Below are 22,889 nucleotides of genomic sequence, written 5' to 3' on the forward strand. Positions count from 1 at the left end.
GTTACCTGCCGCGGGCCGCGGCCGCCCATAGTCCCGCCGCTCCTAGGCCCGGCGCCCGGCAGGACGGAGCCGTTACCTGCGCGGAGGCGTCTGTCAGAACGAGCTCCAGACCGCGCTCGGTCCGTTAGAACGTTCTGGCAAAGGGAAAAACAGCCACAAACCGACGGTGCTCGGCCCGGCCGACATTGCCACCTCGTGCTGACAGCGGGAAGTGCGCTGCTCGCTGCCGCCCTCCGCTGCCCCGAGGCCCAAAACGATGGGAGCGTTTATCGCTTGGAACCGTCCGCTGTCGGCGTTTCCAACTCCATCTCGCCGTGCGCTGTTGGAGCTCAGTCCTCGTGGGACGGACGGATTTCCCTCCGCCCGGGGAAGCAGTAACGGCGGGGCTGCTTTCACATTGAAACAGTGTGAAAGTGCCCAGGAGCGATGGCGAGGAGCTCAGAATAAAAACGGCTCTGTGCACGTACCTGACTTGACTCCAGAACCCATGGGCAGCAAACTAGGGGGCTATCTCCATTCCCTTTGCTGGGCAGAGCCCTGCGGCGCACCCCAAGCACTGCTGCCAGCAGTGGGTGAGCTCCGAGGTCACCCCAACGAACCCTCTCTGTGCCCTGCTGCCTTTTGTGCTGGAGCACACCCAGCCCTCAAAGTCATAGGCTTTATATTAGTCCATTACTGTAGAAACAGCTTTTCAAGGAAAGAAGCCAGCCAGCACGTGTTCCTTGTCCACATAGCTCATGCTTTCTCTGGGCAAGAGCAGATTTTTTTTTTTTTTTGCCAAGTTCCAGAAATAACATCAGGAGTGGGACTCTGCTCGGCGTGCTGGATTGAGACGGGACAGCACTACGGTGACACCCCCTTCCCAGTTCCGCCCTTCTGAATTAAGCACGTTTCTCTGAACTCACGGCAGCACAGGAGGACAGAAGGAAACCGTGGCACAGATCTCCCTGCAGAAGCTATGGAGGGAAGCGTGTGCGCACGGCGGGGCACCGGGCACTGCGTTCCCTCCTGCCTCCCTGGGCTGCGTTTAATAGCACTAATCCTCCCACATCCGACCGCCTTACGACACAATAAAAACAACAGTAACCGAGTTTAAGTAAGTTTAATAAAGAGGCCAAGGAAAACAACACAGCTTAGAACTAGCAGTGCGCGTGGCTTAACCACCATCAGATTGTGCAGCCCTCGCTGTACCTCGCGTGCAGCGCTACTTCCACTGGGGACGGCCGGGTCCTGCGGGATCCGAGCTTCCCCTGCACAAACCCGTCCACGTGGGACCTCCAGAGCAGCACCGACAGCTTGTTCCGCCGGCTCGCACGGCCACGTGCCTGCAACGAGAGCGCACAAAGGAGTGAACAGGAGCCGCTTCCGCCCCTTCTTACCACTCCGCGCCCCGGGCTCCGTTTCCATTCGAAAGACGCGCATGAAACGAGGCGCTCCACAGAGAGCCGAGCTCCGCGCCGAGCACTGTCCGCATCCCATCTAGGAGCGGCTCCACCCGCCGGAGCCCCCCACTCTCGGCACGCGGACGCCGCCGACCCCCGGCGCCGCGGGGCCAGAACGGCGCGGCGGGCCGGGGCAGCACGGCAGCGCTCTGCTCTGCCAGCGGCATAACACCGCCCGCGCACGGCAGCGGCGGGAGGCTGACTACCGCTGGCCGCAGCCCCGCGCCCCGCAGCCTCACCTCACCGCGGCCCGCGCCCGAAAAGGCCGCGCCGCCCCGCGCCGCCGGGATGGTTCCGCAGGCACCGCCTCTCGGGGCGGGCCGGGCCCGGGCCGCTCCCCCACGAGGGCGGCACCGCGCGGCGGTGGTGTGCCCCGGGTGTTGGAGCGCTGCAGCGCCGTGCTGGCGGCACTCGCTGCCGTGCGCGTCCTGTGCCAGCCGTGTGCCTTCATGCCCTGCCCGGTTCCACCCACCCTGCTAACTTAGAGGCTCTTTTATTCTGTGGCTGAGCGCTGAGCCGGCGGGGTGCGGCTGGCTTCTCCACTTGCGTCGCTGCCGGACGAGGCTGGGCTGCGAGGGGCTCTGTCTGACACAAGGAGCTCTCCTGAAGGCTGGCGGTGCTTCTGTTTGTGACAGCTTGTCTCCAACCTGCCTTGAAACAAAGCGCCTCGACTCGTCAGTCCCTGACACCACACCCGAGGGAGAAAGAGATGTGTTTAGCTTCCAGCAGGCTAAGGTGAACAATAGGCCCAGTATCAAAGAATTATATGATCTTTGCTGACGTCGGCTGTAGCTGAAATCCTGCCTGGGAGAGGAGGAAGGGCAGCACAATTAAGCAGATGAAACCTCCGTGAAAGCTCTTGGCAGCCAAGCAGCCCAGGCAGGCAGCTCAGGCACGCAGGAGGACCTGTTGCCCTGCCAGGCAACTGCCAGGCGCTGCCTGCACTCACTGTGCGCTCCTACTCGGCTCGGCAAGCCACAGCTTGGCAGGGCTGCTGCGGACAGGTTCCAAGCAAGGCATGCCTGTGCTCAGCCTGTCCCAGGAGCGCTCTCTCAGCAGTCAGAAGTCCCCAGCAAGTGCAGGGGACACGTTTGCCAGGAAGCTGTGGCAGGAGCGTGCTTGACTTGGCACCCACGTGGAGCTGACATGCTTCACTTGGTGTGACGCCTTTTATCCAGGGCTCATACATGATGTGCAAGTGTGTGCTTGAGCCCACCCCACTGCGCGAGATGAAACAATGCTCCGTGCCCAATTACTACATAGGGAAGCTGTGCAGGAACACAAGAAAACCTGTGCTGTGAAGTCAGAGGGTGTTCCCGACATGAGATTCACTGAGTTCTGATATTTGGCATTCAGAAAGCTTTTGAAGCATCTCCTTGGTGCTGCTGAAAACATCTCAGGCATATGACTATGGCCCCACGCTGCTCTAATTAATTATAGAGATTCAGACTGGAGCTGTTGCTTCAGCAGCCTGCCTGGGGGCTCCTCGTCTGGGCCACAGGCACAAAGGCTTCACGTGCCCTCCATGTTTGCTATTCCTTGTCCCTCCATCACTGCAGCTTTGCATCAGCCTTAGTGATAACCCTGGGTTTTCTGCCCTGGAGCACAGCTGAGAAAATACTGTCCTTCATTCCTGGCATGCCTCGTCTGGCAGCTGTTCAGGCCCTTTCCAGTTTGACCATCCTGGTCTGGTTTGTGTGCAGCTGGGGTGATGTGCACTGTCGGCAGGACATGCTGGGAGGATCTCTTCCAACTGGTGAGGAGAAAAACCCATGGAGACACCGCACATGTGGCAAGACCAAGGGCTGTGCTCCACCAATGTGCTGTGCTGCTCCAGTGACCGTCCCAGCAGAGCTGTGGCTGTTTGTGGGCCGGCATGCACGAGCGTGTGTGCCTGCATGAGCACGTGTGCCTGTGTCCAGGAAGAAATCTGCCCCCACTGTGCAGGGAGCAGCTGACTGACCCATCCAGCCTTGTGTGCCTGCAGTGCAGTACAAGGGGTAAGCAGACAGCTGGCCACCCTGTGCTCTGTTTCCTGACAGCTGATGCAGCTGGTGTTTTCTGCATGTCCTTCAGAGTGCATCTCAGCATTCAGGTTGGTGCAGGTGCTTACAACAAAGCTGACCTCACTGAACTCTCCAGCTTCAATCAGGGAAGAGAAGTGCCTTTACTGCTTGGATGTGGCACTGTTTCCTTCCACGCTGAAAGAGAAAATTAGCCCTTAGCACCTAAAGAGACTTAAATCAAATTCTTCAGCCTGGAAGAAATTGCTTTCTTAGCAAGAGAATTGAACTAGAAGAATAAATATTAATGAAATGAATCATTTTCACTCTCTCAAAGCAAGAGTGGGGACTTTTCTGTCAGAGACGGATTTCCTCTTAGCCCCGGACTTGTTAAACAGGGGTACTTCTGCTTTCCGTCTGCCTGAACAAGAGCCACGTGTTTCATTAAACTCCACGGAGGGGACCCTGCGCTCTCCACTTCCCGGCTGTAATCACAAGATGGCATTACAGACTTAAAAGCAGAGCTCTGCTGAGGGGCTGCAGATCTTCCCCGGACCCTGGGGCGTTCAACCCCAGAAGGCCTCTGAAGAAGCTGTGGACTTAACCCTGCCTGCTGAGCTTTCCATAGATCTGAGCCTTCGACACTTGCTTTTAATCACGTCACTTTAATGTCAAGACTGCAGTTTAATGGCACAGCATGTGGAATGAATAGCTGCAGCGGTTGCTCCTGTAATCCATGAGCAATCTAATTGCACTGATTTAAGCTAGTTATAGTTTTGACAGTTAATGGCACACACGGCATTTTCATCTTGACCTGCAACACCTCAGGCTCTCCCACTGCCTCCTCTGCCCTGGAGTAGACGCTGCTAATCATAGCAAATGGTGAAGTTTAAGATGTGGCTAAAGGGAGGGGATGGTGAAGTGTAAGTAAAATGCATCTCGATTGTTTTTGTTGGAAAGCACATTTAGAACCAACTTTGGTATTTCCAGGAATGATTTGGGAGGGCGATAGTAAGTCTTGCATTAATTCCCAGCTGCAAAATAAAAATAAAAGAGAAGAAGTGCTCCTCTTGGATACGTGGGTCATGTTAAAAACCAAAGAACGCTTCACGTGGGGCACACGAAGCCCTGCTGCATCACCCCTGCACATCCGCACCAACACTGGCCCTAGCATGGCCCTGAGCAGGACAGGGCCGATGGTCACAGCTCGGCCTCACCCCTCAGCAGGGAAGCTCCTGCCCCACACTGCTGCCTCCTCCACACTGGAGGGGCATCAGCACAGCTCACATGGGGCTGCACTCCTCTTCACCTGCTGGCAGGTGCTGCGCCCTGTTCAGGCCTCCCAAGTGCATTTACTTGTTGAAGGTTACACACTGCAGCCCTGAAGGCACCAATAGCCCTCAATGACCCGGACCCCACCTGCCTCCACCTACATCCTGGGCTGGGAGCCCTGTTTAAGTTCAGCCTGTGGCTTCGATAGCTCTGTGAGTGATGGTGCAGCAGTGTCTGGCTCCAGGCTTTCTTCTGGATGGACATGCATTGCAGCTGTGTTCCCTGCCATTTCCCAGAGGGACTTTTGACCCATGTTGGAGCCATGTCTCCTGATCTCATGTCCTTTTGTTCGTGCCTGTACCCTGTGGTAGGCCCTGAGTGTCTGTGAGCTGCTGGTGGGCCTGTCATCAGTGCCCACTGCTCTCAGGCCTAGGAGGACACAGGCTGCTGGTGAGGATGGTACTGCTGCTGGGCTCATCTTTGCCCTATCTCCCTTAGGGGGCAGCTGACACTTGCTGTTATCTTGTTGTAAAAGCAAATATGAAAACTCTTTATCTGCATTGACCCTACAATACCATGGACCTTCTTGGGACCCTGTGAGAAGAAGAGTCCTGCTGCAATGTTCCCTGGCTATAACAGGGCTGTGTTAATGCAAGTCTTGGTTTTCTTGCAGGCAAGTGGACACTCAAGGCTTCATTCACCCATGCTTCCCCATGAGAACAGCACTGTGAGAAGCTGCTGTGGTCTCACTGCACATCCATCCCTGGCTAAGGGCCCCACAGCCTCCCAAAGGCCCTTTGGATTCATTTTTTTGGAAGCCAGATCTGAGCCTGTAGCTGGAGGAGTCCCTCTGCATGTCCTCCCTCCAGGCCTGCCCGTGTTTCTTCTCGCTGCCAGTGCCTGGCTCTTATCCTGTTCAAAGTGCACTCAGGCGACTCAGGCATCTGTGCAGTTTTCCCTTGGTTCTCATTTAACTGCAGAGCAATTTTTTTTTTTCCCTTTGGTCTCTGGCAGAGCTCTGCAGATGCTCTGCTCCCTTCCCCTCCCCTCTGTTTCTTCTCTGAGCTCCTCTCTGGCTGAGTGCCCTCCACTGCTGTCCCCCTTCTTTTCCCAATACCCATTTAACCCTATTTTTCTCTTCTCTTCTCCTCCCGTGCTCTCATCCAGAAGATACATTGGGTGCTGTCAGCTCTTTGCTACAGAGCGTCTTTCATCTATCAGATCCTAAAGCATCTCCTTGGCACAGCAGAGGCGATCTGCTGATCCGATGGAGTTGGGCTCTTGGGCTGTTCTGCACCTCAACCTTCTACGTCAAAAAGCAGTGGCTACACAGATTCTGAAATTACCCTGACTCGTACTAAGGCACTGAAGCCCAGATGGTGGGATGGCCATTTTGCTGATGCTGGTTTGATTCTGCAAGTCTTGCCAAGCCTGACTCGAGTCCCAGGGAGTTCTGGCAGTGCTGGAACCTCGACCAGGGTGACGCAGGCATTGCGGATGCGTGCTCAGGTTGTACGCCTGGTAAACACGGGGTGGGCAAGCCACGAAAGGAAGCAGTATTTTAGACTGGAGCTGGATGGAAAGAAATGACTCAATTTCTTTAAAAAAGAACCATTCTGAATTAGGACAGCAACCTCCTGTAAGGCTTTTTTTAAAGAGAAAGCCTAAAAATACCATTTTGCTTTGGTTTGAAAACTATTTTTGTTATTCAGGCTGTAAGATAAAACACATCTGAATCGATGATGCATTTCACAACAAAAATTATATCCCTTTCATCCTCAAAAGGCTGAAATGGGTTGTTTCATTTTTTTCAACCTTTTCCCCTTTTTATAAACCTAAATTTTTAATTTAGCTGAAGTCTCTTCTTTTTCTTCTTCATTTTTAAAGGAAATTCTTGATTCCCCCCTCCATAGCTTTAACTTACAATCATTAATGGTTCTTAGCTGTGTTAAACAGCGGGAATGGCTGCGCTCCTCAGCCCTCTCATCTCTGGCTCTCCCAAGCCAGCCCCAGCACTATCAAGGTGCAGCCCTCCACAACATTTTAGCCTTGTCTAGTCACTGAAAATGCTTTTTTCTTCCTTTTCTTCCACTCTTCCTCCTCTGAGAATTAGTTTTTACCAGTGCAGCATGTCTAACACAGTCAGGGAACTTCACAGTGAGTTGAAATCACATTGATTTCCTGAGGAAGATGCTGCATACTAATTCCTCCTGTCTTCTTCCCGTAACAGCCTGAGGAAAGCACCACAATCTGTGGATGTTGTGCTCCCTGCCACAGTCAGGATGGCCTGAGGTCTGTGTAACCATCGTGGGAAGGAAGGGAACCTTGACTGCTCTGACACGGCTCCTGGGACTGAAGCTGGTGTTGCTGGTAAAGTGAAGCACACGGAGGTAATGCAGAGTGTGCAAAGCCTGAGGAAAGCTGAACCTAGGATGAGCTGAAGGCTGTGTCCTTGAAAGGGAAACCTGGTGGCATCTATGAAAGAATGGGTCACTCTGCAAATTGCCCGCAGTGGCGGGGCCCCTCCGGTTGGATCAGGGTGCAGGGTTTGTGTCCTGTGACCGTGCTTGAAGAAGGGTGGAGAAGGCATGAAGGAGTGAAAGTGGTATAACTGCTCTGAGGAACCTCATTTCCCTGCTCCATATGTATATATACATATACATATATATACTTATGGCAATTTATATTCATAACATGTAAAAGGGTTTCCACACTTTAGAAAGCCTCCACCATGGACACAAGCCAGGGGCCCAGTACTGCATGTTTTGCTGCACTGGTGACTGCTGGTGCTTGCTGTCTTCCCACCTGGTGAGCTGCTCACCCAGACAAAGCTGGAGTCCCAGTGGGAGAACTGTGGGTCCAAGGTGCTCTGCAGCCCCTACAACATGCCACACACGACAACAAACCTGTTTTCATCTGTCATCTTTTCTTGTAGAAATGCACCTTAGTTGTTTCTGGACAAGGGGGGCTGGGCTAGAAGGTGGATGGATGCTATTATTAAACTTCTAATACAAATGAATCCCTCACGACCATTCCCTCTGCAGCTGGGATATCTCCAACAGAGCACTGTCGGTGCCAGTGACATTGCAGAGAGGACAGTGCCCAACAGATGTCAACTGCAAATGTTTCTTTGCCAGGGGAAGGTGTGTTACAGTTAACACGAGCAGCACTTTGTTAAAACCTGAGCACAAAGGGCAGCCCAGGAGTGGCGATTACAGCATCGCCTTTAATTCAGGGGCTCTCCTCCTCCACATTCTGCAGGGTTTGGCTCTCCCTTTTTTCTCCTTTTTCCTCTCCTTATTTGAAGAACAGCAAAACAATAAAGCAACATTTCCACTGTGTTAATCCTACTGCCCTGAGGATTTACTGGGGTCTCTCACCCCTTGCTGTTATGTTATGCTGAAATCCAGTGGTAGGTGGTGGAAGAATAAAACGTCCCTTCGGTCACTGAGGGCCCTGTCACCCAGCAGAAAGGCACCACAGAGTCTCAATGGCTTCTGGGGGCTGGCTGAAGCTTCTTGTGGTTGAAGGCCCTGCAAAAGCCTTCTCCAGAGGAGCAGAGCCTGAGCATTGAGCCTGTTTGAGAGCTCATGGCTGTGTTCATCCCCACTCTGCTGCTGTGCTACTTTTGATTCCCATTAGCACCGTGTGAAACGAATAGCTGGAAGAATGAAGGAAGCCTCCATACCCAGAGTGGGCACCAAAGGTATCCCAGAGGTGTCCAGGCCCATTTGCCCTCAGTGCAGGGTGGGAGCATCAGCCGGTGATGCTTCCCTCTGTGACTGGGGTAGTTTTTGCATGCTGAGGGCAAGGGAAGGAACAGCATGAATGTGGAGACAGAGAAGCATTGTGGTGGAGTGGGAGAAGGGACATTCCAAACTGCTCTTAAAACTTACAAACTGCCTCAGATGCCCAAGTGGATTTGCCCGGCTTCTGCAGCAGCTCCATGTGCTTGGCTTGGTGCTGGTAAGTGCTGATCTCTCCTTGGAGACAAGCCCACACCTTCAGCCTGTCCCACCTCACTCCTTCTCCTCCCCTGCAAAACAGTCATTGCTATCTTGATGATCTTTAGGCAGTATTAAATGAGAGGGAGGTTTCCATATAGAAGTCTCACTGTGATTAATGGATTAAGAGATTTTGTGAAAATTAAAGCCTTTCTTCATACTTCACGTTTTTAGCTCTTCAGCTGTTGCTTTTACCCTTCTATGCCAGCACCAAAATCCTTGCAGGGGAGGCAGCAAGGGGGCACTGGGGGAGGCAGGGCAGCAGCCTGGCTTACTCCATCCCTTTTGCTGATGTTTTTCCCTATGATGACCCAGAGATTTGGCTGTCAGCATCCTCCAGCAGAGCCAGAGTGATGCTAGAGGTTCTTTTGCACTAAGCTTCCTCAAAGCTTCACCCTGCCAAGCCCCAGGCAGAGCTCACTGCTCACAGCATTTGCGGAGACAAGAAGGCTATGAGCAGGGCAAATTTATATACAAAACAACCCCGGAGAGGGGGTGTAAATACCTCTATATTTACATATTTATCATTGTGGTTCAGACTGCACGATGAAGAATCGGCACACTTGCTGGAAAGTTGAGGCAAACCAGAGAGGAAATGAAAAAGTATCTGCAAGTGGCAGCTCAGAGGAGAGACTGGCAGCCTTGAGGGTTTCCAGCAGCAAAAAGGCTTTCAATTACTGCTGCGTGCTGTTGCTCGATAACATCTTCATTTCCCCTGCCACACTGCTGGCAGGCTGCAGCCAGGACGAACTGGGAAAACATGTCCTGGCTCCTCTGTGGCCTGCTCTCCACTGTGGACATGCCAGCTGTTCTCCAAAAGCCTTGTTGGTATGGGGATACGGAACTGGGGCCCTAAAAATCCCCAGTTGGTCTTGTTGCTGATTTATGGGGCTGTTTGCTTCCCAGTAGTAGATACTGTCCTCCCTTGAAGCTGAGGTACAAGCAAAGGGCACCCTGGTGGTGGTGTCCCCCCCACATCACCTAGCCCAGGGGGAGCCAAACTTCAGAAATCTTAAACCGAGATATTAAGCAGCTGCATCGCCCTAACTCAGTCCTTGTGGGCTGTCTCAGCAGCTGCATCTATTTGCTTTTACGTATCCCAGCACCACATGGGCTCCCAGGAACTGTCTGGCACAACCGATGTGCCTCCCTGGTGCTCTTTTGTCAGACAGCATTATTGAAGCTCAGTGTGGGGTCTGGTAACCATTTGTGACTAACATTTGATGTGGTGAAAACATGTCCATTGGGCAGCAGCAGAATGCAGGTGCTGACACAATATCCCCAGGTGACAAGCAACATGGTCCCTTGCATGTGGTGGAAGGGAGTCACAAACACTCTGCTGGACCACTCCAGAGCATCCAGCACCAGGCACTGGGCAGAAGTGATAATTTAAAGTAGAGGGGAGAACTTCTCATGTTTTTCTCTCCCTTAAGCACACAGCACTGCCGAAGTTTACAGTCTATTTGTTTCTACCTAATGGGAAGCGTTTTATCAATTGTTCCAGCATTCCCTCCCAGACCAGTGTGTGCTGTGGCTTACAGATGCCCCAGATGCCCCAGTTGTGGGGACGAGGAGGTGGCAGCAATGGATGTGACCCTGGGGAGCCCAGTGCAGCCAAGCTGCAGCCTGCAGCCCCAGACCCATTGCAGTAGAGCTGGCAGCCGTAAAAACTTCATGTTCCCTTTGCACCTGTTATGCACCAGTCAGTCCCTTTGCTCTTGTTCCATACTTTATTCCCCTTTCCGCTTATTATAAATCAGATGTGGCTTCATAGGAAATGGGCTTTGAATTGATCACCTTTGCAGCTCTATCTAATTTAATCAAAACCCAATATAAAATGGAAGCAAGTGAGGGAATCCTGTGTGTCCAGCAGGACGCCTGTGTGCAACAAACCACTCTGCTGCGATGAATGACATCGCCACAACTCGTGGTGAAATGCTGGGGTCGTGTAGAGCTGCGGGGCTCTGGAAACAATGCAGGCCGTGCTGCAGCCGCAGGGCTGAGCCGTCCCACGGATGTACCCGAGTGGGAGAAGTGGTGTCACAGGCTGACACGTGCTGGGATCCCAGCCCCAGGCTCTGCATCAGCTCGCCCTCAAACCTTCGTGCTTCGTCTCCAGCGCTGGCCCTGCCGGCGTAGCTTCCCCGGGAGCGGGGATGGTCCCGCAGCTCATCACGTCCCATTTACCACTCCAGAGCCTCCAAGCGGTTGACAGCAAAGCCCCATTCACCCACCACCTGCAGGCAAGATAGATTTTTTCTGATGGCAAACGGAATAGCACTGGGCTGGTGGAAACTGGAGACTGCAAGCACGGCTTGGCTGATTATCACAGCCATTCGGAGAGGGTGATGCTGAAATGGCAGAACTGGTCCTGCAGAAGCTGCTGGTCCCAGCAGCGAGGGCAGAGATGCAGCCTCCAAAAACTAACTGGCAGTTCTGTGGGGCAGAGTTGGCCTTGGCTCCAGTACAGGATGGGAAGGAGACTCAGACACGTGGGAACACTGTGCCCAGGGAGGGGAAAGAGGAGAATTAAGCATACAACACGTGTGAGAAAGAGCATTTCAAAAGGATGTTGGGCAGCCCTGCAGCTGTGATGCCATCCGCTCGTGTCTGTCCTTTCCAGATACATCTGCACTATAGAGATAGTCTGCACTGTGCTCAGGCTGGGTCACAGCTCACTTTGTGTGCTGTAAAGATGCATTTCATCATCTCAGTGTGGAAACTACCTGGCCATGGCTATTAGCAGAGCTCTGGGAGGCAAAGCAGCACTGTGCCAGAGCTGCAGCTCTTTACACAATTACACTGGTGGAACCTGAACTTAACTCTTTTTTTTGGAGCTACAAGAAACAGATGATGAGGGGAAGGAAGGGAGGAAAGGTTAGAGAGGAACAGTGTTTCAGACAACAAATCCGCCTATTCTGGTGCAAGTGTTGAACACAAACTAAGATCTGACTCCTGGAAACTGGAGGAAATTGCCTTCATCCTGTTGAGTTTGCTCACTGTTCACGAGGACAACACATTTCACGCTGTATAGTTCTCCTCTCCAGCCTCAGCCCTGGGGACTGGAGTGAATCAGTGCTTGTCTGCAGTGCTGGGACGCTCCAACACCGCTACTCGTGTGCAGGTTTGGGAAGCAGCTGTGAGTGCTGAGCTCCACGCAGTCTGAGCATGAAATCTTCCCCAAACACCAAGCCATTACTTCACAGCCATTATCCCTCCTTAAATGTTCTGTGTGCTCATTGCTCACTGAGCACTGTGCTTCTGCTGAGCAGTTGGTGCAGGGATATGGTTTATGATCCTGGCTTTGTTTAAGAAAAAAAAAAAAGGTAACACAGAACCTCCTGGATTGCTTGTTGGAATAAGGAGCCAATGGGAGAGTGGCTCCTGCCAAGCACACATCAGTCCTGAGCAAAAGCCCACATGCCTTTCACTGAAGGAAACCTCGTGGCCCCAGTTACTCTTTGTCCCTCAGCACTGCCCACTTTGCCTCCAGCCACAGCTGGGACAGCCCCAGAGCTGTGCCCGCTGGCTCTGCCCCAGCACAGTGCAGGAGCACTGTGCCTGCCCTCACCCCATCTAAGAAACCGCTCAAAAATCAAGATGTTAGGGGCAGTGGCAAAGGCAAGGAGAAGTTTTACCAATTCAGCTTCTCTTTTATTCGATTCCCTGGAGCAAAATCCCGAGCATGCGCCTGAAGCTGAGCAGCAGAAAACAAAGCCTGCCCTTAGCAGAAGGTGTTTAAACACAAGGAATCAATCGCATTAAGTGCAAATTCATCAGCTGACAGCAGCATCTGGGGGCAGAGCGGCTGCTCACTGCAGTGCACGGCGCTCTGGGAGCAGTGGCTCTGTGTTTGTTAGCACTCTGGGCCAGGAACGGTGCTCAGAAGTGGCTGTGAACAGATACAGCTGAAGTCTGATGGATTGATGCTGCCTCCCACCAATGCAGCCCATGATCCATCAATTACCTATCTGCTCAGTCCTTTTCTCCGTCCTCTTACAATCTAAATAGTGCATTTTATAGTCACTCCTAAGTGATGTGATCAACATCAATTACCTACTAAAAGAGAATCAAGTCCCGATTTAAAATTAAGTGTCGCATTTCGCCGTGTTCTTTATACGTAGCCAACAGAATAATTGCACTGACATAAAAACTAATTACACAACTCCACAATTAGGCCTCCCTCCTAGCACTGTGATTGCCTTTAAGTACATTGATAAAAAATTATTCCCAGCCCAAAATTATTCTCTCACACCCACCTTTTGGAAAAACCCATCAGCTCAAAAAGGCATTGTTGAAAAACTCAATCTTGAAATGCAGAAGATAATAAATGCAGAGCGTGTTTTTTAAATCTCTTTGATGTGTGAGCGATTTCAGAGGAGGGGATTAGGCTGCAATCGCCCGTGGGTGCAGCACACTTCTCTCTGGACCGAGCATCTGAGTGAGACTGCAGGCTGCCTGGGGCTGGCACGACGCTGCTCCTGCTGGGATCGGTGGCACGGGCTCCCACCTTTCCCTGCAGCTCCCAAGCGCCCAGAAGGGGCTGTGGGTCCGCAGCAGTCATGGCCATGTCCCAGAGGGTTTCATTCTGCACTGCAGCAGGGCTCCACAAGCATGGCTCAGCTCCTCCCATGGGGGCCAGACTCACAGCCCCACTCAGCTCAGCAACCCCCAGAGCAGCAGTCTCTGCAGCCCTCCCTCCCCTGAAAGCTGAGGGGTGTTGAGATCCACGTTTAATGCCAGATCTGTCTTTCAGGGAGAGAGAAGGACCTTATTCTCAATGTTGTGAAAGATTCCCAATAAAACCCCAACAAACAGGAGAGCTGAGGCAGAGCTTATGCAAAGAAGCTCTTTGCCTCCAACAACCGCTGCCTGAATCTTACCTTTTTTCTACCACCTGCACCAGAGCAATTATGTCCTGCAGCCAAGGCTCTTTGCTGCCCAAGGATGGAGCGCAGCATTCCCCTGGGCTGCATCAGGGTGGAGGATGAACCCTATGTCACACGTCCCCATCAGGGCAGGGTGTTCCCAGCAGTCACTGGAAAAAGGGTCAGCAGCCAAAGTAGCTTGCAACCCACTATCCCACCAGAGAGGATATTGCCCCTGCCCTCCTCTGCCTGTCAGTCTGGCTCATCTATGGTTCTGGAACACCCACCCAGAGCCTGAGGAAGGGCTTCAGCCTAACGGGGCTAGGTCCTGCCCAGAGCTTGGGGCAGTGCTGCTTGGTGGAGGGGGAAGGAGGGAAAGGGCTGCAGCACGTGGTGCTTCAGCTGTGTGCATTCAGGTGCCAGGAGCTATGCCTTGACAAAAATCACATACCTGGCAAAAAAAAAACAAACATCATGTACCTGAAAAATCACGGCATTGGAACCCAATAAATCTGTGAGGCCCTTCAGATAGGCTTTGTGCGCTTTGATTCTCAATCTGAGGTGTTTATATCCGACCTGGAAAGATTGAAAACATTTCATTTACTTTGAACTAATGCAGAGACCTTCCTGCAATCAATCACTTGCTCCCAGAGGCACACAAAACACATGAGGTGTGAGAGAGGAGCCCTGAATTCCCACCCGTGGCAACACTCGGATCTATGGCTGCCAGAGCTCTCAGCACTGCTGTGTGAGGGGTAGCACCCATGGGAGAAGCTGACTGCCGGTGGGCACAGCGTGCTGCTGTCCCATCCATTACACTGTGCCCTCAGCGATCCCGCCTTCCTCTGCGGGGAAGGGAAGCACCCTTCATTTTCCTTTGCTATCTTCCTCAACATGGCTGAGGAGTGCAGGGGTCAAAGGGCAGAGCCACGGCAACGGCAGAACCGTGGCAGGGCCATCTTCCCTCTAAGTCCACCCTGCCACGCCGCAGGGAGGCGACGACCAAGGAGCACATCCGCCCCTCTCCCTGACCTCCACTGCTTTCGTGACTTTTCCACGGCTGAAACAGCGCACAAACGCGGGTGGAAGGCGGAGCTCCCCCAGCACGGCCGCCCCGCAGCCGCGTTCCCGCCCTCGGCCCGGCGGAGCGTGCGCAGTGCGGAGCGGTGAGTGGGGGCGGGGTGCTGCGTGGGGTCCGTGCGGTCCGCCCGCGGGGCTCTGCCGGCCCACGGGGGGCTCGTCCCGCTCCACAGAGCGCCGGGGTTCCCCTTGGGTCGAAGTACCGCGGCCAGGCGGGTGTCTCTGAGCCACCTCCGCGGTGTTGCTGTGCTGCAGGCGTCCTGCACGCTTTCCCAGAGCCGTGCCGAGCACTCTGCTGTAGGAGTGCGGCTGGTGGAGGTAAGAACGGTGCCCGCACGTCCCGTCTGCGCAGCCCTGTGTTTGCAGGCTCGAGGGGACGCGGGTATTTTCCTGTTACACAAACCAGCTGGAAACGGGCGACTCCTGCCGAGCCTTCAGAGCTGCCCTCGGCCTGCGGAGCCCCGGAGGAAGCTGGTTTGGTTCTGTTACTGCCACGGCCTTTCTCACCGCTGGGAAGTTGTTCAGCGTGAGCGACAAACTGCTTCGCAGCCTGGTGGCCCCTGAGCCCTTCCTCTCTCCGTTCTTACCTTCCACCTCCTCGCAAGACTGATTAAATACTGATGCAGTTGAGCTCTGCAGATGCGACTGAAACAAGGCAGTGGGTTGCTGCAGTAATAGAGGGAGCAGTCAGCCCTTCTGTGTGCTAATCCCCTCCGCTACTGACTCCCTCTGTGACTTTCATAACCCACCTCAGCTCTGTTACCGCTCAGGTTTCCCTTCTGAGAGATAATATTTAACTTGCACTCCTGGAGTAGGTGAATCAGCTCTAATTAAGATTTGTCAAGCGCTTTGTTGATAAGCTCCCTATAAAGCTGGTTATTATTTATTATTAAGACGCCGATATTCTTAGTGCCTGAGATGTGTAATGCCACAACACGGGATCCTCTGGGAAACAGCCACGTGGAAAGAAGCGGTGTGGGTTAAAGGCTTAGTCAGATCTCTTCTGGTTGCAGTGCTCCCAAAGCTCCCATTCAAGAAGAGTTACTTCTTTGAGTTACAGTGAAATCTTAAACGTCCTTGGAAGTTGCATTCTCATTACACAGAGGGCTTGTAGGTCTTGCCCACTTGCTGGATTGGGTCAGGGCTGTGCTGAGCATGGTGCGTCTGTGTTGGGTACAGTCAGCTGCAGGGGCACAGCTGCTCTGTGAAGTACTTGGTTTCAGGGAGCCTTGCAGTGCTTTTGGTAATGATTGCTGCCCATTCCTTTGGAGTGGCAGGGAGCTGAGCTGAGCTAGTTGAGGACCCTGGAAGGCCACAACCTGTGGCACAGGCTGGCTTGGTGGCAAGTTGAGCTGGAGAGCTCCATTTATGAAAGGTAACGAAGGTATGAATTGGCATGGGTACAGCTGTGCTTGTGCTGTGAGTTGCTGTGTGGGTGCCCTTTCAGCTGCGTGAGCAGCTCTATTGTATTTTTGGGAGGAGAAGACTGTTAATTTAGCTCTTAAATGTCACTGCTGTAGTGGTGTAGGAGTGGCCAGATGGAGGATGCTGAAATAAAATACGGGGCTGGAAAAGCCGCCTTGTCTATACCCCTGTCTTGAGAGCTGCAAGAGATGCTCAGAGCGATGCCCAGAGCAGGTCTGACAGGGCCCTGCCTGGTGCCCTGGGGGCTCCTGTGCCCCCAGCTGTGGGTCCTGTGCCCTCGTAGTCAGGCCAAGCTGTGATGTGCTGCTGCCGCTGCCCAACTCTTCTTCGCAGCTTGCTCTGAGTCTTGCCTTCAGCAAACAGGGAGACCAAACTGATTGTTGTCCTTGTAAGCAGCAGTTGGTGCTGAGAGCTGATAAGGAGGCTGGAGGGCAGCAAGGGACAGCTTTCTTCAGGCTGCTCGTGTTGTACTGCTTACTGCTCCTGTTGTGGTCCAGTTTGTGGCTTTCAAAGGGTGATACAAACATCTAACATGGTCTTCCTGCTCTACCCTCCCCTGCTTAGCTGCACTTAGTAATTCTGTTTCTTGTCTTACAGAATCATGAATGTTATGCAATTAAATCCCAGCCTGATTTCTAGCTCTTTGCAGTTGGAGCCGTGGTGCCACAACATTAACACATATTGCATTTTCAATCATGTCCCTGATTTTCTTCAGCATTACCTCTGTCTAGAGTTTCCCCCCATGCTGTATTTGTGTATCTGATCTCTGTTTTTGCTGTTTTCAAGGGTAGTTCTTTGCTTTGTTTTTACTGCTTTTCTTTTTATTGATCTGTGGTTATTTTTGGAACTTTCCTTCAAGTTTATCAATTCCGATCGTGACCTCTAGAGTGCTTCAAGCTCTTAACTGCTGGGCACCCTTTCAGCTTTTATAAAAGTACTTTCTCTTTCATTGTGCAGGCCATGAATGAAAAGGATGAATAGAAGCAAACCTGGGCAGAGCTCTGAGGGCCACTGTGTGACCCTTGCGACAAGGAATCATTGACAGCTCCCCCTGGAGTGCATGCGTGGGTGAGTCACATTGTTGTCCTTGAGCCAATGCTCTGCCTCATTGAGGTGGTCTTTACTACTCTTGAAATCTTCTGAGATGCTGAAGAATGATGGATGTGGGAAAAGCCTGCTTTAGCTCCTGTGTGCTGGCTGTGGATGTGATGGTCCATTCTCAGAAGTGGTAGCTGTGCCCTGTTTCTGAAGGTACTGTGCTTTGCAAGATGAACTTCTTGCTAGGGCTCAGCAAGCCTGACCCAGGGCAATCTGTGGTTCCCCAGTCCAGTTTCTCTTCTGACAGCTCCCAGTGAGCAAGTGTTCCTTCCTTCCATGTGCAGTCTGTGTGCCCAGTGGGTTCCTCCTGGCTTCAGGCTGGGGAGAGGAAGAAAGGACCAGCTCCTGAGATAAGCTTCTTGGAACAGCAGCACACAAAGTGTAGAAACCTCTCTGCTTTGGTTTCAGGAGGACGTGTGTTGGGGAATTTGTGTCTGAAGTGCACTGTTGTAAACCTGTAAAATTTGCAGATCTGTCCATAGTGAGAGTTAGACTTGTCTGTATGTGAAATATGTTTTCCTTCTCATGCAATTCTAAGTTCCACATGTGATTACTCAAGCCTAGAATAAAACTGGCTTGCTATGGGTTAATTAATTATAATAATTTTTTTTATCCCTGAATAGTGTCTTCCTGTGGGAGCAGTTGCAGGATTCCTCATTCCAGCAGAGCTCTGCTTGTCATCTCAGTACGAACTGTGCTTAAGGAAGTGAGATTGCTTTAACCAATGAAATCCATTTAGCTAGGGAGAATATCACTGTCTAAACAGGTCTGGCTCCAGCTGCCTCTGAGTTTGGTCAGTACTGAGCTGTTGTGTTCAGCTTTTTGAAGATTACAAGCTGGTCCTCTTCAGAAGTGCACTTCCACTTACTGACTTTCTCTGCACATCTGTGTAGCTGGAGGTGAAACTTAGCCCCAGTGAATTCAAGGACAGCTCGGGATTCCTCTGTGTTTCATCTTTTGGGCCTCTCAAGGCTTGCTGCTCGAGGTACTAGGCTGCCTTCTTACCACCCCCAGTGAGTCGAGGACATCATCAGCATAACAGAGGAGTTGTGCCCTGTTCTCCTTCCTTGCTCTTCAACTGATATCAGTGCTCTGACCAAATTACAGTCCCAGGGAAGAAAATTTAGCTTCCCTACAGCATTCCTGCAGTTTCTGCTGGAGTTTTCCTCACTTCTCTCAGGGAGGCTGTGGGTTGTGGCTGTGAAAAGGTCGTGACAGTTGAATTTCAGTAATTGATAAATTGCAACCTGAGTCGGGTTTGTAAAGTGCTCTGGGCCTCCTGTGTTGCAAGAAGTTATGTTTTGTCCTGAATGTGGGTTTGCTGATAATTCTGTAGGATTTTCAGTGAGTGAGAGTCCTGCTTATGCTGGTTCTCTGCACAGTTGGAATGTTTGCCAGATAATTCAAAGGCCTGCTGCAGAGAGGGGGAGAGGAAGATGGATGGCTGTTACAGAAACCAGTGGCTCCCTGGAATAGATGGGAAGAAGATGCATATGTGTGTTGATCTGAAAGAGATGCCAAGCCAGGTGTATATCTTTAAGCCCCTAAGGAAAAGCCTTTTTTTTTCCTTTAAGCAGCTTCCTATTTTAAACCAAAACAGTAGCTTTAATGAGAGTTTTTAAGGATTTAGCTGTTAATTTTAGATTTTTTTATTTCAAGCGTGCTTTCACAAAATTAACTTTTTCAGCACAGAACATTTTAATGTCTTCTGTGTTGATGCTCATTTGCAAGAAATCTATGTGCAATTATTTCTTATATACCAGTTAAATCTATCAGCCAACAGATGTCAAGAGTAGCAAAAATGCTATAATAATATTATGGTGTAATAATAGTTATAATGATTCTAATTACCTGGCACGGCTTTTGAGAGAGGCAGACTTGGAAATTAGTGCAAATGAAATGTTTAACCTTGAACCACAGAAGGAGAAAACGGGTACTTCCATGTTTGGGCTGCACCCCCTCCTCCCTGTCAGACACCCCACGCCTTTCCTTTCCTCAGACAAATAGGAATAGCAGTATGCTCTGCTTTAAGCATTAAAACTTCATTCTCATTACCATCAGAGATGGAGAACAGGGCTGGGTGTAGATGAGCAGGTTTCTTGAAATAACTGTGGATGGGAAGCCTGGTCATTTTTAACCTTGTGCTGCAGTCTAGCCCTGCTTTCCTGCTGCCTGATGATTGCAGTGCACACAGATTGATCTCGCCTTGGGAAGGCTCGGCGGTCTTCATCTTTTATGCAAGCTGGTTGTGCTGCTTTTAAGTGTCAGGGAGGCTTTGACTCAGCCTGAGAAGCACAAAGCCAGACCCCTTGGTGCTGTTGTTCAGCTTTCGTGCTGACTGCTGTTGGGAAAGAGGGTCTGGGAGGGGTGCAGGTGACTGTGGATGAGTTGCTCACTCCCTGCTGATGTGTGAAGGGAGGGGGCACAGCTGCAGTAGGGGCAGCCATGTTGTTGGCAAGATTGGTGCTGCTTTGCCTCTGGCAGCTTGAGCCTATGTGGGCCATAGTGGGCACTCTGTCCCCAGTGCAGGAAGGATGCTCTGTGCACCTGTTCTTCTGTGCAACTCCTGATTTACCTGTACCGCTGTATGTTTCCCTTAGGAAGCATCCTGGGCTGTTTCTTCATACACTTAGGTGATTTTTGTCCAACCTTGCTTTGTGCTGTGTGTCTCAGGAGCTCAATGCATAATGAATTGCTTCTTGCCACAGCTGCTCATTTTAATTTTGTAGAGTGATGTTGGAGAGGAGTTCGTGATTCATGGGGAAGGATCCCACAGAGGAAGCCTAGGATAGGCTGGAAGTTGACAGCTTTCAGTGGTTCTATGGCACACTGAACTATGTGCCTCTAAATAAGATATGCAGCACACTGATAACTCAGCAGGACCACTGGGAATTTGACTCTTGGTTGCTGATCCCCAGCATGAGCAGCAGCTGTGGATCTTTCATCATCTTCTTGTAAAAGAAAGGATCCAGATGTGCCCTCACGAGGTTTTCTTTTCTTTCTTGTAGGCTGGCATGCTCTGCTTCTCACGATGGTGAGCATCACACACAATGGGCACCTTCAGCCCACCTTTCTCAGGGGCTGTCACTGGTGAGGGCTGTGCCACTCTGAGTGTTTTCTTGGGGAAGATTTGCCTTCGTGCTGAGATGTGCACTGCCATCGGCTCCTCCTGTTTGTGAGCTGGTGTATTGCCATGGAGATGGGAGCTGCAGGGTGCAGCCTTTCCCAGACTTGTGAGAAAGAAGATGAAGTCTTGGGCTACCCTTGTTTAAAGAAAATGATTTCTCAGAGTAAATAGTTTGTCAAAGAACAGTTGGCATTGCCCCAAATGCTATTAAGGAAAAGACAAATCTCAGATCTCCTCAAGCCCGAGCTGTAAAGCTCATGCAATATTCACTTGCTGCTTTGCCTCACTCAACATCAGACATTGCTGCTCTGACTGACGCTGACTCATTAACCTGTCTGTGCTTTTACCCTAAGAAGCCAAAGCTCTCTTTGTTTTTTCACTCCATGTAAATGTTAGCACTGTATATCTCACGCTGTCTGCCACCAGGGCACTTTTCAACATCCCTTTTCTCAGCCTGATGAGAGTTTGTATCTTCACTGGTCTGAATCCTGTGGTCTGGTTTCCAAAGGACACATGGGGGCACTGACCTCCTCTGTCATTTCTCCCACTCGCTCCCAGTGTGTTTTTCAGCTCTGGCCAGTTTCAGGCCTCCAAGAAGTTTTCAGAGATGCAGAGTTCTCCCACGTTTGATGAAAATGGGCATCCTTCCCAGGACAGAGGCTGTGCAGATTCACCTCCTATGGGCACCAGAAACCTGGGGGAGAGTGAGTGGGCCCTGCATGTCCTCCAGAGTAGGGAATGCACCAGCAGGGGCCCCTGCACTGCTGGGAAACAGCAGCTGGCTGCTTGTGGCAAAGATGTAAGGAATCCTTTATTTAGCCTGTGTGCATGGTTAGATGTTTGCAGCTGAGTTAAACGTTCTCGAGTTGGGCTTCTATTGCTTTACTGCTGTTTTCATGCACGTTTGGCACTCCCTGTGTGGGGAATGTGTGACAAGAGCTCGTGGGAAAATACCTTTCTTCCCTTTCCACTGCTGTTGCCCTCCTCAGCTTCCCTGTTCCTTGCAGAACTGGTGCTGGATCTCTCCTGAATGCAAAAGAGCATTCAGACAGGCACCTCTGGGCTTGTCCAACTGTGCCAGCGTGTGCCAAGTGCTGGATGAGCTTGTGCTGGCCTCCTGGGGGCCTGGGGATGCTGCCCTTTCTGCTCGCCTGGCTCTGGCATATGCTTGCTTTGCGTGGCTTCTGGTACGTGGAGAACCTTCCCAGCAAGGTCTGGAGGAGCCCTCTGGCACCTCTCTGCCTCATTGCCTCCACATCTCATTTCAGTTCTCATCTGTAAACATCTCTTTGCCCTTGCTAAACACTGTGTCTCAATTTCTCTCTGCAAGACTATTATTTAATTTGTAAATGTTTTAGGACGCTACTTGAAAGATATGATATGAAGCTGTATTTCATTTACTGTAATGATCCACTAATGCAGGCATATCTCAAAGGCAGGCTAAGCTGTACTGTGGGGTTTAATTACATTTTATTTTTCAAGTAAGCATCAATAGCTAGACAATAACAAATGGTGGACAGTATGCATACAAAATGAATTCACTCCGTTTTCTTTCCCGAGCCCGTGGAAGCAGAGATGTGTAGCCCTTAAAATGCACTTGGCTAGTTCACGACTTCTGCTGTAGCATGGTTACTTTTGGGGGACTTTTTTCTTCATAGTTTGACTTAAGTTCCTTGATCTCTTCCTGCCCACGAAATTGGCTCTGTTACGCTGTGTGCAGTTTCCAGCAGCAGCCTTGAGTGAGTTAGATTCTTCTGGAAGCCTTGAGCTTAAAAAGTTGTGGATATGTTGCTTTAATGTGTGATGTCTTGTAGGGGTGTGTCCTTGTCAGGGTTAATAGCTGAGGAGCTAGGTGCAAGGCCCGTGTTCCTCAGTGCGAAGCTGTCTGCGGTGGAAGTGAGGTTGTTGCATCTGCATTGTTGCATCCACATCAGGAATAAGCAAGGCTTTGCTTTAGTGTGCTTTCCTTTTCTTCCAATGAGCACGGAGTAATCAAGTGCAAAATGTGTGCAGAGGAGCTTGCAAAGTCTGTTCAAAGTCAGCAGGAGGCTGCTGGAAATCATAATGGCACTCACAAGTGTGGCACTTTTACAAGTTTTCTAGGGGTAAAGCAATTCGCTGGTGATGCTGTAAATGAGTTCCTTTGTTTGGGTTTTTGCAGAGCATCGCTTGGGGAGAGAGTGAGATTGCTGTCTAAAGCAGCTTTGAGTCCTTGCTGGTTTTCTGGTGGCTTGCATAGTTTTTGTTCTCTTCATTGTTCAGAAAATTTTCCATTGTTTAAAAACATAATCAGAACTTGCTGAGAAAATCAGTGCGGGTGCCCTGGAGCTCCTCAGCACTGCGTCCGTTTGATTTCTCTCTGAAATCTGCTCAAGTCAGAATGCTGAAAATAAGTAAACTTCTCAAGAGGAGGACCTCCTGTCCTCTGTTCAGAGCTGGGAGTTGAAGCCACGCTGTGGATTTCCACCTGAAGCTTTTCCTGCTGCTCGTGCATCTCCTGTGGGGTGGGTGGATGCACGCTGAGGGGGGTCCGTGTCCTGTGCTTGTTGGAAAGCAGAGCGTGTAAACTC

At 51.3% G+C, this 22,889-nt stretch overlaps 1 protein-coding gene across 1 annotated transcript in view; it reads left to right on the forward strand.

Annotated features, from left to right (window-relative positions):
• The first annotated feature begins 17,113 nt into the window (after positions 1–17,113).
• The window catches only part of SIL1 (SIL1 nucleotide exchange factor), an 83,797-nt gene continuing 78,021 nt past the window's right edge, over positions 17,114–22,889 (forward strand). The window contains exon 1 of the mRNA XM_065734453.1: positions 17,114–17,162. Within this exon, the coding sequence (XP_065590525.1) occupies positions 17,155–17,162 (8 nt within the window). The 5' untranslated portion in view covers positions 17,114–17,154. The remainder of the gene's footprint in view (positions 17,163–22,889) is intronic.

This window comes from Cyrtonyx montezumae, unplaced genomic scaffold, assembly GCF_038088225.1.
Source record: "Cyrtonyx montezumae isolate F1298 unplaced genomic scaffold, pur_monq_1.0 scaffold_18, whole genome shotgun sequence".
In the NCBI taxonomy this organism is placed as follows: domain Eukaryota; kingdom Metazoa; phylum Chordata; class Aves; order Galliformes; family Odontophoridae; genus Cyrtonyx; species Cyrtonyx montezumae.